General features: G+C 40.6%; 1 protein-coding gene across 3 annotated transcripts in view; it reads left to right on the plus strand.

The window, feature by feature from the left end:
- The window catches only part of radil (Ras association and DIL domains), a 111,188-nt gene that overhangs the window by 81,005 nt on the left and 13,500 nt on the right, over positions 1 to 16,683 (plus strand). For all 3 annotated transcript variants that reach the window (XM_048552726.2, XM_048552727.2, XM_048552728.2), the window contains exons 10-12: positions 9,643 to 9,815; positions 14,394 to 14,544; positions 16,001 to 16,191. In XM_048552726.2, coding sequence (XP_048408683.1) covers positions 9,643 to 9,815; positions 14,394 to 14,544; positions 16,001 to 16,191 — 515 coding nt within the window. The remainder of the gene's footprint in view (positions 1 to 9,642; positions 9,816 to 14,393; positions 14,545 to 16,000; positions 16,192 to 16,683) is intronic.

Below are 16,683 nucleotides of genomic sequence, written 5' to 3' on the forward strand. Positions count from 1 at the left end.
ATCGGAACTGGAGTTTGTAATGTAAATTGACAAACCAGTGCAGTAAGGAGGGATGCCTGGATTATCCTATTGTTCTCATGGACAGAATATTAAAGTAGGTACCATGTACCTTCTCCATATTGAAGATCATATAGCAGAAATTTCTGAAGAAGGGTCTAGGCCCAAAACATCAGCTTTCCAGCTCCTCTGCTGCTTAGCCTGCTGTGTTCATCCAGCTGTGCACCTTGTTATCTCAGATTCTCCAACATCTGCAGTTCCTACTATCTCTGGATACTCATCATATTGTTTATGAGGCAATGCTGGTAAATAATGGCTCCCACAATATTGAGGAACTTAAAGACAGCTCAGTGCCCTAAGGTGTTAGTATTACATAGATTTATAACCGCTCAACTTGTTTTAGCATGTGCTTTGTACAAATCAAAAAGAAGTGAATTCATATTTGTAACCCAACTGCCATGGGATTGAGATATAGTTCAGCGAAAGCCATCTTTGTTACTTTAGTTTTCTTATTTTGAGAGTTCTGCACTATAATCTGTGGGGAGAATGTTAATGGTTTAGTAGTGGTTTTGCAGGTGAGGAAAGCCTGTAAAATTCCCAGGCTTCTCCCATCCATCTGTGCCTGATCTGTATTCAATTATATAGAAGACAGTTGAAATCCAGTGCAGCCTGCCTGTCTTTGCCCCAGTTTTGATCTGATGCTAGGGAAGGACCTGCCCAGCAGGGGTCCTAGAGTAGGAAGGGAGAAAAAGAGTTTCCCTCACTTGGCTCCTCACCAAGAAGGTTGCTTCCTCCCAACATGCCTTGCTCACTCCCACACAATTGACCCTCAAACTTACATAAAGCTATCCAGCAAGTTCAGGCAGAGGAAGAATAAAACAAGGATCAGTGGATGCTGGAAATCTCAAACAAAAAACAAACTGAAATGGAGAACCTCAGCAGCTCTGGCAGCACCTTCAGAGAGAAAAACAAAGTTAACATTTTGTGAGGGGTCACTAGACTCAATGTTATGCAGACACAGGTAATAAGGAATGCAAATAAATTTTGGCATTTATTGCGAAAGGGATAGAGTATAAAAGTGGGTAAGTGTTGCTACAACTGTACAAGGTATTAGTGATACCATACATGTGAGATTTTGTGCAATTTCGATCCCCTTGAGGAAGATGTAGTTCAGAGGAACCAGTTCAGAGGAGATTCATTTGATTGATTCCAGAGATGAGAGGTTTGTCTTGTGAGGAGATATTGAGCGTTTTAGGTCTATACGCTGAAATTAAGAAGAATGAGAGCGAGATACAATTGAGGTGTCTAAGATGTTAAAGGAGTTTGACAAGGTATGCTACAAAGGAAACTTTCTCTTATGGGGCAATCTATAACGAGAGGTCATAATTTTAGGATCAGGGATAGCAGATTTAAAACAGTTGAAGAGAAATTATTTCTCTCAAAGGATCATGAATCTATGGGATTTGCTGCCTCAGAGTGCAGTGGATGCTGGGACTGGAGTAAATTTGAGGAGGAGATGGACAGATGTTAATTAGTAATGAGTTCAAGGGTTATAGAGAACTGGCAGGGAAGTGGAGTTGAGGCCATGATGAAATTAGCCATGATCATTTCAAATCGTGTAGCAGGGTGAAGGGGCTGAATTGCTTATTCTTCCTTCTTGTTCTTGTGTTCTTGCTGTTTTTCTCTCAGATGCAGCCAGACTCGCTGAGTTTCTTTTCTAGGACTTTGTTTTTGTTACATGCAATAGAAGTTCCATTGAGGAAATCTTCAGTATACCTTCCACTTCTTAGTATTGTTCAAGACAATTAGGGATGGGCAAAAAAATGCTTAACAAGTGATGCCCATATCTCAAGAATGAATTTTTTTAAAAAAGCTGAAAAATCTATTTTTTAAAAATCGGGTTATTACAAGGTAACAAAGCTGAAAGCCACCCAAACCAGTATCTCCCTTCAAATTGTGTGACCAGAGCACTGAATCCATTAGCCATTCCCTGTAGAGATCTTACAGTGCACACACATTGTCCCTGCCTCTGAGCCAGAGGCTCCAGGTTTAAATCCCACTCCAGGTCTTGATTACTGAGGAACATGTGTTCATAATGTAGCTGAATATGAAGCTGTAAATCCTTCTAACATATGCCATTGGCAGGCAGATTAAATGGAGAGATTCCTTGTGGAAAGAAAATTGGAATAGCTAACTATTCACATATGTATGTAAAAGAATATGATGCCATAGCAATAGGGTTCCTTGTAGGGGAAGCTTGATACAGTTATCTCTCTCCTTTCCTTGCCTGTGGTGGAGATTATAGCATTGTAGGTCAGGCCTGATTTTCAAGCAGAAAATTGAAGAGGAGGAGGAGAGGTTTTTTAGCTCTGAATACTCATGATGGTGATAGTTCATCTTTGGGGTTGGGATGTGTAGTGCAGGTAGAACCTCCTTCATGGCAGCATGGGTGGCTAGCTGTACAGTGGAGTTTGCAGGGACAGGAGTTAAGCCCAGTGCCACACCCTTAATGCACACTGACAAAAATTGTTGTAAACTGGAACAGGGCTGGAAATCCTGGAACCTGGTCCTACCAGCCATTTTTAAAGATCTTCCACCTTGTTCTTGTACAAGTGGAGGCATGAAAATCCAGGTCTTAGGAGCCTGGAGACTGCTTGCGGTGCCATCTCTCCCAATAGTGCTGCTGAGACTAAAGGGCTGCCAACTAATCAGATTGACAGGCAGCTCCCAAATGAGAGACACAAGTCTTATGCCCTGCCAATTAACACTCCTTGGAGCATTAAATCACAGTGCGGAAGCCAGCATTAGTGTGGATGTGATCCATATTAGGTGACAGTTAGGAAATCCTGCAACCCATTAAATTCTGCCCCAAGAGTATAGAATGAATAAATATGGAAGTTGAAAGGTTTGTTCACAAGCTATTATGACTTGGATCTCTTTTTAACGAAAGTGATGATTGAGGCAGAGCGAGAATGTTAAAGTGAAATTGGATAGATATTTAAAAAGGGCTAATATGGAAGGCATAAAGAAAATGGCAGGGAAGTTGAATTTGAGGTTGTAGACATGCTTGCCGGGCCAGTTCATTTGGTTGCAGACATTTTGTCGCACTGCTAGGTAACATTGTCAGTGCGCCTCCGGTGAAGCTTTGGTGTTTTGTCCGGCGTGTTATTTGTATGCCTCGGTTTGCTGAGGTGATTGATATTACTTTCAGTTCTGTTTTTCAGTGATTTGTATGTTGGGTCCCGTTCACTGTGTCTGTTGATGGAGTTCTGTTTGGAATGCCAGGCCTCCAGGAACTTTCTGGCATGTCTCTATTTAGCGTGTACTATTATGGATGTATTGTCTCAGTCGAGTTCATATCGTCCTTTGTCAGTGTGTATTGAGACTAAGAATTGGTCATGTCTCTGGTGACTAGTTGGTGTTTGTGTATCCTTTTATTGTCAGTTATCTTGCAGTTTGGCTCATGTAATGTTTTTCACAGTCCATGCATGGTATTTTGTATATTATATTAGTTTTATTGGTTGTGAGTATGGGATCCTTTATGTTCATCAGTCGCTGTCACAGGGTGGTTGATGGTTTATAGGCTATCTTGATACCTCAGGGTCTGAGTAGTCTTGTGGTCATTTCTGATATGTCTCTGATGTATGGTAGAATGACTAGTGTGTCTGGCCATGTTGTGTCTGGTTGTGGGGAGAGTTGCTGAACAAAGAGACCTTGGAATGCACGTTCATAGTTCCTTGAATGCAGAGTCACGGGTGGATAGGACAATGAAGAAGGCATTTGGTTCACTTTTTGCTTTATTGGTCATTTTGTTGAGTATGGGAGTTGGGAGGTCATGTTGCAGCGGTATGGGACGTTGGTTAGGCCAGTTTTGGAATACTGCGTGCAATTCTGGTCTCCCAGCTATAGGAAGGATGTTGTGAAACTTGAAAGGATTCAGAAAAGATTTACAAGAATGTTGCCAGGGTTGGAAGGTTTGAAATATAGGGGGAGGCTGAATAGGCTGGGACTATATTTCCTGGAGTGTCAGAGGGTGGATGGGTGGGGGGGGTGGGGGGGGGGTGGTGGTGGTGGAGGTGGTGGTGGAGGTGATGTTATACAGGTTTATAAAATCATAAGGGGCATGGATAAAGTAAATACACAAGGTCATTTCGCTGGGGTGGTGCAGTCCAAAACTAGACTGTATAGGATTAAGGTGGGAGGGGGGGATTTAAAAGGGACCTAAAGGGCAATTTTTTCATGCAGGTGGTGGTGTGTGTATGGAATGAGCTGCCAGAGGAAGTGATGGAGGCTGGTACAATTACATCATTTAGAGGCACCTGGTTGGGTAAATGAATAGGAAGGATTTAAAGGGATGTGGGCTAAATGCTGGCAAATGGGGCTAGATTAATTTAGGATATCTGGTTGGCATGGATGAGTTGGACCAATGGGTCTGTTGCCATGGTGTACATCTCCATGACCCTGAGTGTTTAAGTATCCATTTATTTTTGAATACATATAAGGATTCCAGTCACTTAGAACAGTTTAGAAAATATTTAACTCTGTAAGTACCACAAGATCTTTTAAAGGTGCAGGTTTTCATCCATCAAATATGTGCAAAATTCATCTTTGACACTCAGGTAACTTGGTTAGTAAAACTCAAGTGACTGGAGACAAATAAGCAAGCAAAATTGAAGATTTGAAGCTTGCTATGTATTATGTCAAATGGCTCTTAAGTATTCATCGCAATTATTTTGCTACTACTGGCCTCAATGGCCACATGCAAGAAGGGGAAGGAGGTAAGGATAGGAAAAATTAAATAGTCAGTGTTCCTGATCTTTATGAATATTAGAAACTTCTGCTGAAGAGGGTTTTGGTTCAAGACAAGATCAAGATCAGTTAAGAGCTCTCCTACATCCAAATCCTCTTAATGCAATATGTCTGGGTCCACTTTAGTAATGTATCAGAAGACAGTCAATATAAATGAAAGAATCAGCAAACAAAAGGAGGGAGGAAAATAGGAGCAGGAGCAGAAGGAGAATGCTTATGAAAAAGCAAAGTACAATAGCGTCTATATTGTTAATTGTGTCCTAGTTTAATGAAATCCACAGATGATGTAAAAGTTAACTTTTGAAAGGATATGAGAAGCAAATATAATGCAAACAAGGAAACTAACTATTGTTGTGAAAAATATTTTGTGGAATTTTAAAAGATTCCAGATTTATTTCAATTTATGAGAGATACAGAAGCCAGTTGAGGATCAAATTACAATGAAACTATACAGGACACCTTGTCTGGTACCGACAGCAGTGTTAGCTCTATCTCACAGTTGCTGAGGTTTCCTTTCTTCAGCTTGCTGATTTGCTCTCATCTCCATCATCTGTGACATGCTTCACTTGCAGGCTTCATTGAAGCAGACTTGTGAGCTTTGTTAATATAATTCTCTTGATATATTTCAGCTGCTCTACTGGTATCTTGTCGATTCCAGGTGCCGTGTTCTTCAAGGTCTTGATGACTCTGGACTTTTGATCTTGGTTTTGGCTACCCCTCGACCAGTTTTCATATTTAGTCTTGAATTCATTGTTGTCTGTTGGTGACTTAGTCCTCTTTTGGAAATGTTGCACTATCCTTTGGTGTTACCTAATCTCATTAGTACTTTGAATCTATTGGAGGGACCTGCTGGAAGCTTTCAGAAATGTCCTCAGCTTTGTTTTTCAGTTGTGAATAGCTGTTGTAATTTTGTGGATGTTGCCTTCAGCTTCAGGTGGATCTTCAGTTTTGCCATTTCTGCACGTCCTTGCATATAAAGAACTTTTACCTAATGGTGAATGCATCGATGTTGAAAAAGGCCAGCAGATGTTCACAATTTCCATTTGACATGCTTGCTCATCATGGGCTGATTTTACTCTTCAAGCCTCACCAGATGATATGGAGCATAGCACTGAGGTCAGCGGCCAACAGCTAGATATTGGCTGTGTGCCCCATCCATCGTGTCTTGCAATCAGTGGTAAAATTGACCTTCCTCCTCTCTTTGTCCCTTTTGGTGCTTAAATTTACATGACCGTTAGATTGGTAGACTTGTGTGGAAGGTGGCAGTGACAATGTAATGGTTTACTGGCTTCCACCCAATTAATGCGTAGGGTGAACATCTGTTGAGCATGAGGCCAATTCCAAAAGCTTGGTATTCTTGTCTGGAGTACAGAATGTTGTGTTCTCATGACTGAAGTTTCTACGAGATGTGGTGGACAAACCAAGAACCAAAGATGCCAAGTTGATAAGTCCTCATCCCGCACAGATCTGGATCATCTTCCCAGGTCGTAAGTGCATTTGGACATTTGAGCGTTGATTCTAATGATGGCTCTGTCATTGGAGATTGGGCTTGTACAGAGTCCCTCAACTGATTGGAAACAAAAGCAGACGGGTATTCTTTATGAATTAAAGGCAGATTTTTGGGGTGGTTGATCATGCTGCGAGTCTATGGAGTGGGCAGATTTTCATATTCCTTGGGCGAAATCACCATTTGACAGATTTGTGGTGGGGAAATTACTTAATCTTGATGGCCTAAGAATTGCATGCACTCCAAGATATGACTACCAGTCTTGAGAGTAGTGACACCACAACTGATCCATGCATCAGCTGGTTGAAGACCATGTTAACTGGACATAAACATGAATCCCATGCCCCCACCCCTTCCCATCATCGGGCAACAGAATATCAAGGATGTCATTTGCTATTCCTGAACCAGGAAACGATGTTTCCAAGGAACATGATGTTGCAATCAATGTCCATATAAGAATTGGAAAAGCAGCATCAGTCTACAGCAAGTCGATGCAGACAAGTATCCAGTGCCATCAACATTGACATGAGTCTGTGACTCTACATGTCCATTGTAGAACTATCACAGTCAATGCTGGTCAGACGTGGAAAGAAACGCTAAAGATGTTATGCACGTTAAATATCCTGTACCATTGTGTCCTTTGAATGTGCTAGGCGTCAGTTAGAGGAATGTTACCAATAATAAAATCATACACAGGACTGGTCAGGGTTGTCTAAGGACATTATGGCAGATACAGTGAAGACTGGCATGACGAGGATTTTGCTTCACGGACATTTGTCTCACTGGAGTGGACGTCACCAGATGGGAAAAGAGGACAGGACCAGCCAAAACTTACCTTACAAAATACACTTGAGGATCTTCGAGCACCACCTGGGCTGAAGCAAAAATCATTGCGATTAACCAGAGCCAGTGGCAGAGCTTTGCTGCCCATCTTGCATGGATCAGAAGACCTATATCCAAGCCTAAGAAAATGAAATGCCCAAACAAAAAATGTAAAATAATAATTTGATTGTGTGCTAAAATCTGTGATAAATCACCATCTTCCACTTCTGTCTGAAACAGGTGCAAAATTGGTGGGATGGCTAAACTGCCAATGTTGGTAAGATTTGAACACGTTTGACTCATTTAAATGCCACTGGTTATAGAAGAGTAAGAAATCGTCCAACTTCCATCCTTAACCATTGGCAGTAGACCTGAATCTACATGGGCTCATGCCTATGCCCAAAAGAAGGCTTAAACATCTCCTGGCCAGTCTTTTGAACCATTTCATAGTTTACTTTTCTCATCAACCTGTTCAGAGATGTTATTATATACCTCTGGAGCAAGTGGGGTTTGAATTTGGGTCCATTCCTATTTTAAGAACCACTGCCTTGGCTATTCAATGTGTCATGCAAATGAAGAGAATATATGCAGAAAGCATGCCTCTACTTCTTTATTATGGAGGTACTGCATAAGGAGGGAGCTGTGTCTACATTTGCTGCATGAATAATGCCTTCTGTTGTTGCTCCTCATCTTCAAATAAAAACATTATATGGAAATTCACAACAGAAAACTGATCTCGGTCATTTTAGCTAACAAATCCAGTTGCTCATTTTACATCTCTGAATTATATGTGCTGACCTTAATATAATTAAAAATAAAGACAGCAGATTGTTGGTGTGATAATATTTTAGTGTTATATGAAGTCAAAATTAGTGCCATTGGGCTTTGTAAGAGGATAAACTGGAAAAGATGGCAAAATTCGTGCATATAGGTGAACCTATCTCTGAAAGCAGCCCAAATATGATTTCCTAGTTCCAATACAAATCTAGATGAAAGGTCCCCTGTTACCTCCAGAGCATTACATACCCTGAAGCATGAGGAGGATCAGCCTACTTGAGGAGGAGGATCAGCATAAATTATTGTAAATGGTGTGCAGAATGTAATTTGTCTCATCAAAAACAGTAGGGGACCTCTGCTGGTTTAGAGAGAACCTCACCTGCATTCAAGTTTTTTTTAAACTGAGTACTTATTTGAGAAGCTAACACCAAAGTATTATCACCGCAAATTATAAAATTGAATGAGTGCCAAAAGAAAATGTTTCTGGGGACATACAGGTTAACTCATGACATTCAGCAAAACATTGCATACACGAACCACCCTCTGTGTGAAAATGAACTGCCAGAAGAATTGGTAGATGCAGGTACACTTACAACATTCAAAAGACATTTGGACAGGTACATGAATAACACAGATTTAGAGAAAGATATAGGCCAAACACACACAAATGGGATTAGCTTAGTTTGGCAAACTTAGTCAGCATGTGCAAGTTGGACCAAGGGCACTGTTTCCGTGTTGTATGTATGACTCTCAAATATTTCCTGTCTGAAAAAAAATGCAATCCAAGTAACCAATTTAGTCTAGCTTTTCAGAGTACTTTGAGAAACTCGCTGAAAACTGGTGTCTATACGCTTCTACTCTGGGCACTGAATCAGTCATTTGATACACTTCATTCTGAACCACTCACCCTTTAGTTAGGGAGGCATTGGAAGCAAATAAAGAAGATTAAAACTTAAAAGAAATGTAATATATTGGAATATTCATTGACTTATGGGTGTATCAAAGGACTGATAACATTGATACTGAAATGAGGAATAGTGTTGTCTTATTTTCTAGACTGAACAAAAGGATGATTGCTGTATGTTGGGTAGTTTTCCCTAAAGCTGTATACTGGTTAGAAAGAACAGAATATTATTTTATTTGCTGCTGAGCGGTCCAGTTTCAGAATATAACGTGTGCCAATCTGACACATTATACAATATTTCTCAATAGACTCATGCACAATCAAAGAAAGTAACAGTTGGCATGAATTGTTTATGGATCAGAATCGGATGATTGTTTTGACACAATAGGTAATGCAAAGACTTCTACAAGCCCCAATGAGAGAATTTTGTTTTTTTCCCATGCTAACTAACTGTGTTACTATTTTAAAAATACTTCCTTTAAAGTCTTCAATGCATAAAAATGTCCTCAGATGAGAAGTATCCTGTGCTCAGTTAATATTATTCACACAGGTCTTAAAACTAATTGCGCAGAAAATTGAAAATGTCCATATTTGCAACAGAAGGTTATCCCATGAGGCTAGACAAGATACAGATGATCAAAACCATGTAAGCGTATACAGTCGGATGCTGTTGCTGGGGATGAAGGGGACAATGTATCCATGTCCCAGCACAGTCATCCTTGAGGTTGAAAAGCATGCGTCTGCAGAATATACAATTAGAGAGGAAAGGATCCAGAAACGGGAGTTCTGCAGACTCAGTTGACTTTCAATGTTTTGTGTTGTGCAGGTTCAAGACAAAGATTCTTTCACTGGTCAAAAGGGGAACAGATGCAAGCTAGTCTCCGACTGTTGCTGGAATGGATACGAAATGCAGGAATGGGCAACATCGCAGAAGAGTTTTTTTTCAAATTCACTAGTGCTGTAAGGCTGTTGGCAGTCCCAACATCTTGTCTCATACAGGTAATGGCTCTTTTTTCAGAATATTAAGTTCAGAGCTAAAGCCCCCACTACTTCATAACAAATCAGGTGGCCTACAACAATTTAGCCTACAATTATTTTGTGCAGGCGATTTCAATGTACAGCAATGAAGTAGGTAAAACTAAAGGTTGAAAGTTAGGAGAATGAGTGCAACACAACTTGTAACTATAAAACATTATCTCAGTCGTTACTTAAGATCAAGTAGGCCATTTGACCCATTGGATCTGCTGTACCATTTCCATCATCAACTCCACTTTAGATCAGTTGGCTGGTCAGCTGGTTTGCAATGCACCAGCTGAGGTTATCATGAAAGACTTTTTTTTTTCTCAAGCTCTTTCCCTCTCTTGAGACATGGTGACCCACCAATTAAACCACCAGCTGTCTCTTGCCAATGAGATAGCAGCCCTGTGGTCTGGTAGACCGATGGTGACTTTGCCTTCTCTTTATAGTTTTAGCAAGACTTCTTTATTTTTATTTTATCCATTCCCTTTGAAGTAAACGCCAACATTCAGTTTGCTTCCCCTATTACCAGCTGAACTTGGATGCTATCTTTTTATGATTCATGCACAAGGACTCCCAAATCCCTCTGTTGCAGCTTTCTGCGTTTAAATACCAAGTGCATAACCTCATATTTTTCCATATTTTCTGCCATGTTTTTTGCCCATTCACTTGCCTATATCCTTCTGTAGGCTTTGTGGCATCCTCCCCACTTGCCCTCTGTCCTCTTATGTCATACAAGTTATTTAATATTGCAAAATAACAAGCTCTAGCACTGATCTCTGTGGCAATCCATCGCTTACAGTTTACCATCTCTGAAAATGCCACCCCATCTTATTCTGGGATTCTTACTTTAGAACCTTGCTTAAAGCTAGTAACTACAGAATTTAAACTGTAGCTTTCAATTTAATGCAGACTGAAAACTTCAGACTAAATTAGGCTTGTACAAAATGAGACAAAAAGTTAGACTGATGTGCCCTAAAATGCATGCACTCAGGCCTGGTTGGCAAATAGTATTAGCTCAAACTCATCTTGTATAAAAGTGGGATAATATCAACGTAGTGTTTTCTTTCCTCTATTTATTCAAATGTCATAGATTTCAACATATATAAATACAATATTTACCTGATTATACTGACCTTATAAACAAGGAGAATGATTAAATCCATATGGATAGCAATCTTAACATGTTTACTATGTAATTCTGTTTGCTGTTTGTCAAATAGTAGAGGTTAGGAGAAGCTTAACATCACCATGAGTCTAAAATACTATAATTGTAAAAATTGGTAAATGATCCCAAATCCCTGTCTTAACAAAATTATGTTCTGAATACCACAGAGAGAGAAAAGAAAGTATTAATTGTGTTTTGGGAATGAATTGCCAGATGAGAGTGAAAGGAAAAAAGCTTACATTTTTGTGCGGCAAAAATTGTTCACACGTTTATCCTCCTAAAAGTATGCAGATGGCTTCCTTGTTCAGATATTCTGCGTATAAAATGACTTTTGTAAGTATACAGCACTAAAATGGCCATTCTGATGCCTACACAGCTCCAAACATATCTTTACAGTTTTAGAATAGATTTGTAGCTCTGGTTGTGGATGTTCTGGTTGGTTGGTTTGCCAAGCTGGTTCGTTGTTCTGCAGACGTTTCATTACCTTGCTGGGTAACATCAGTGCAGCCTCCATTGAAGGGCTGTTGTGCTTTCCTGCTTGCCATTTTAAACTCTGGTGTCTTTTGAGCTGGATTACCTCACTTCCAGATTTCCTTCGCAATGGAGTGTATATGGGATCTAGCTCTGTGTGTTTTATTGATGGCTTTCTTAGTGAAGAATTAGGCCTCTAGGAATTCCTGTGCTTGTCTCTGCATAGCCTGTCCCAGGATCCTGGTGTTGTCCCAATCAAATCGGTAGTTTTCCTTATCGATGTGGATGGAGATGAGTGGGTATTGGTTTTGTCTTTCTGTTGCCAGTTGATGTTTGTGTACTCTTGTGGTTAATTTCTTTCCTCTTTTTGTCCAGTGTAATGTTTGTCACAGTCTTTGCAGGGAATCTTGTATATTACATTGATCCTGTCTGTAGTGGGTTGTGGGTCTTTGGTTTGAGTGAGCATGTGGCATAGGGTTGATGTGGTACTCTGATGCCCAGTCTTGTGGTCAGTTCAGATGTGTTCCTGATGTAAGATAGCGTGATGTGTATGTCAGGGTGTGTAGTATCGTCCTGATGTTATTCGTGTAATAGGCATCTTTTGACCCAGTTTTTCGGTATGAATCCTCTTTGAATACTTGGAAGAGATACTCTTCTTTGAGGAACTCTTGGGCTGAGTGAATTGAGTGGGGTTACTTGCTGACAAGGTGCTTTAGTCTCCTTTGTGATTCCTTGGCTAATCTGAGTGGGTTGGATTATGAGGAGAGACTGAGTAGACTGGAATTATACTCGTTGGACTTAAGAAGAATGAGGGAAGATCTTGTGGAAACATATAAGATTATGAAGGGAATAGATAAAGTGGAGGCAGGGAGGTTGTTTCTGCTAGCCGGTGAACTAGGACTAGAGGGCATCACCTCAAAATAAAGGGAAGCAGATGTAGGACTGAGGTCAGGAGTAACTTCTTCACCCAAAGGCTTGTGAATCTGTGGAATTCCCTGCCCCGTGAAGCGGTTGAAGCTACCTCGTTGAATGTTTTTGAGGAAAGGCGAGATAAAGGGAACAGTAAAGGAATTAAGGGTTATGGTGAGTGGGCAGGTAAGTGGAGCTGAGTCTCAAAAAGATCAGCCGTGATCTTATTGAATGGCGGGGCAGTCTCGAGGGGCCAGATGGTCGTCTACTGCTCCTAGTTCTTACGTTCTTAATCTCTGATGGCACGCCTGGCAAAGAGACTATGGGTCTGAGGGGTGCTTCCAGTTTGTGTACCTTCAGGAAGCTGTACAATCATGGGGTGTTGGTTCCTTCAAGTTTCATTCTGAGGTAGTCTGTTTTGTTGATTTGTCCAATCTGTTTGAGTCTCAGAGTACTTAAAAATGAAGCCCAAGAGTTTCTCAATTCCATCAAGGACATAAGAATAGATCACAACCAGACCGTGGTATCATTTAATGTTACTGCCCAGTCCCATCGATAGACATACCACTAGCAAAAGAAACACTGGCAACGCTACCAAAAGAAGAACTAGACTCTAGTGACACCATCGCCGCAGACAACATGCTGAAGCTACCGGACCAACACTTCACTACCCACTTCACCTTTAAAGGCCAAATATATGAACAGATCAATGGGATACCCATGGGATCACCTATCTCTGGACTAATAGCTGAAGCAGTGATGCAGAGACTTGAAAGCATGGCCCATCTGCTAATCCAACCGAAACTATGGCTATGCTACGTGGACGACACCTTCGTCATTATTAAACGGAATAAACTAGAGATGACACATGAACGAATAAACAACACCCTCACTGGGATCGGATTCGCCAGAGAAGAGGAAAAGAACAAACTGCTCCATTCCTGAATGTCGTGGCGGAACACAGAACCAATGAGGAATTCCCAACAAAGATACACAGTAAAGCCACACACACACTGACCAAGCACAGAATTTCGACAGCAATCACCCTAACACACACAAACGAAGTTGCTTGAAAACATTATTTGAACAGACAACACACTGCAGCAGCAGAGAACTGTGCCAAAAAGAAGAAGAGTACCTCTTCCACATATTCAAAGACAATGGATACCCGAAAAACTGGGTAAGAAGATGCGTATTACACGAATGACATCAGGAAGATACTACACGCCCTGACACACTCATCACACTACCCGACATCAAGAACACCTCTGAACTGACCACAAGACTCCTATGATGATTGGGCATCAGAGCAGCACAAAAACACACATCAACTCTATGCCACATGCTCACCTGAACCAAAGACCCACTACCCACTATGGACAGGACCAACGTCATATACAAAATTCCCTGCAAAGACTGCGACAAACATTACATTAGACAAACAGGAAAGAAATTAGCCACAAGGGTACACGAACATCAACTGGCAACAAAAGGACATGACCAATACTCAATCATCTCCACCCACATGGATAAGGAGAACCACCAATTTGATTGGGATAACACCAGGATCCTGGGGCAGAGACAAGCATGGGAATTCCTAGAGGCCTGGTTCTCCACTCAGAAAGCCATAAATAAACACACAGAGCTAGACCCCATATACACTCCATTGTGAAGAAAAACTGGAAGTGAGGTAATCCAGCTCAACGGACACTGAAGTTTAAATAACAGGCGGGAAAACCCAACGGTGCTTCATTGGAGGATACACTGATGATGTTACCCAACACAGTAATGAAATGTCTGTGGAGCGTCGAACCAGCTCGGCGAGCCAACTAACCACAATATCTTTACAGTTTTTCCGCCTACAAACTAACAGGTTAGATTATATAATGGTCATCAGGGATGTCAGAAGTTATTTGATATCAGTGATATTTTTAAGGAAATTGCTGTGCAACCTCTCTGTCCCCAGTGCAATCTTTCTGTGATGATTATTACCTCCTCATGTTTTGCCTCAGTCCAGCTGGAGTAGTCTGAAGAGAGAATTTCATGCTCTTAATGCATCCCAACTTCTTCATATATTAACACACTACCAGCTAGCACCTGGAATGGGTCCCATTGCAGGTTGGCAGCCAAGTGCTGAAGAGAGAGAGACATTGTACAGAACAGGTAAGGCTGGCGTTCCCAGTGAGAAGGGGCAGAAGCTTCACTGCAAATTTGAAACATAATTTTTGTAAAAGCATTGTTAAAAATGTAATATTTCGCATCTTCTATTTTGCAATAGTTCAAAATTATATAAGACCATAAGACATAGGAGTGGAAGTAAGGCCATTCGGCCCATCAAGTCCACTCTGCCATTTAAATCATGGCTGATTGGGCATTTCAACTCCACTTCCCTGCACTCTCCCCGTAGCCCTTTGATTCCTTCTGAGATCAAGAATTTGTCGATCTCTCCCTTGAAGGCATCCAACGTCCCGGCCTCCAAAGCACTCCGTGGCAATGAATTCCACAAGCCCACCACTCTCTGGCTGAAGAAATGTCGTCTCATTTCAGTTTTAAATTTACCCCTCTAATTTTAAGGCTGTGCCCATGGGTCCTAGTCCCACCGCTGAATGGAAACGACTTCCTAGCATCCATCCCTTCTAAGCCATACATTATCTTGTAAGTTTCTATTAGATCTCCCCTCAACCTTCTAAACTCTAATGAGTACAATCCCAGGATCCTTAGCCGTTCATCATACGTTAAACCTACCATTCCAGGGATCATCCATGTGAATCTCCGCTGGACACACTCCAGGGCTAGTATGTCCTTCCTGAGGTGTGGGGCCCAAAATTGGACACAGTGTTCTAAATGGGGCCTAACTAGAGCTTTATAAAGCCTCAGAAGCACATCGCTGCTTTTATATCCAACCCTCTTGAGATAAACAACAACATTACATTCGCTTTCTTAATCACGGACTCTACCTGCAAGTTAACCTCTAGAGAATCCTGGACCAACACTCCCAGATCCCTTTGTACTCTGCTTTATGAATTTTTTCACCATTTAGAAAATAGTCCATGCCTGAATATAAGGCTTCCAATTGAAAGAATGAGTGCCTGTAATAAGTTGTTAAAAATTATAACATATATTTATGTTAATGTTTATTGAAAATTTAAGATTTGAAACAGTCCAATTGATTAAAAACACAATACATATGAGAAAGAAATTATGCAGTCTTGTCATTTTAAGTATCCGAATGCGGAATAATGTTACAAAAATTGTTTTGTAATATCCCTCAGCATTTATTAGTTAACATTTAAAATCACTTCAAACTGTTTCTTTTAGTCTTTGATTTACGGCTTGTCTATCATTTGGCAGAGTATTAAATACATTATGAAAGAGACCAGTATTTCAATTAGACCTTGACTCATTTTACATCAGCTTGGCATGGTCACATTGGATTTAGTGAACTCTGTTTAGTTGCTTCAACACCCTCAGAAGGAAGTCAATAAGAAATGGATCAGATGTTGTGAAAGTGCATATCGCCCACAAACTGCAGAGAGGCAAAGCAAAGCCGAGTTTAATTGCATCCCTTCAATATTCCCATATTTTTATATAAATTCTCATTTCTTTTTCTGTTCCACAGAGGACATTTTGTTAAGTTTTGATAAATATCCTCCAATAGTGCTGCCCACCAGTAACTTCAAGGTGGATCTGGAAGCTGAGGCCATAGATGACAACATATACAGACATCTACTGTATATACGTCACTTCATTTGGAGCCTACGTACCAAATCCCAACCAACAAATGGATGTTCTGTAACTGAGGAATTACAGGTAAAAGAGCTTACTACATATCTTTCAGTTCAAAGGGCATATACACTGCAATTAGAAGTAGTCCAGAACAAGAGTTTTTACCCTTGAAATTCCATAAATCCTTCAAATGCATTTTCCCAAATAATGTGAACCATTACAATGTTGACATTAGTTTCTGTTTCATTCTGACACTTGCAATGTATGTCTAGAAGGTGTTTAAATTACTTCAGTGTTGGACTGAGATGTCGTAAAATCTTTTCATCATTTTAGTTTGAAATAGCATGGAGGGTAAATTCCATGGTATCAAACTGAGTGCCTCTGGGTGCATTCAGCAATGTGTCAACCTATATGCATTTAAAACAATTAAAGCAAAATTAATCCACATTCCAGCATCTCCACTGTCTAAACATATTAAGTTTATCTGTTGACAGAGGTGCTCTGGGTATGGCTATGGATGCCTGCATAGAGCATTTTTTTCGTGTCAATTACTATTAGCAGGACCTGTGCTTGAAA

The sequence above is a fragment of the Stegostoma tigrinum genome, chromosome 23, assembly GCF_030684315.1.
Source record: "Stegostoma tigrinum isolate sSteTig4 chromosome 23, sSteTig4.hap1, whole genome shotgun sequence".
In the NCBI taxonomy this organism is placed as follows: domain Eukaryota; kingdom Metazoa; phylum Chordata; class Chondrichthyes; order Orectolobiformes; family Stegostomatidae; genus Stegostoma; species Stegostoma tigrinum.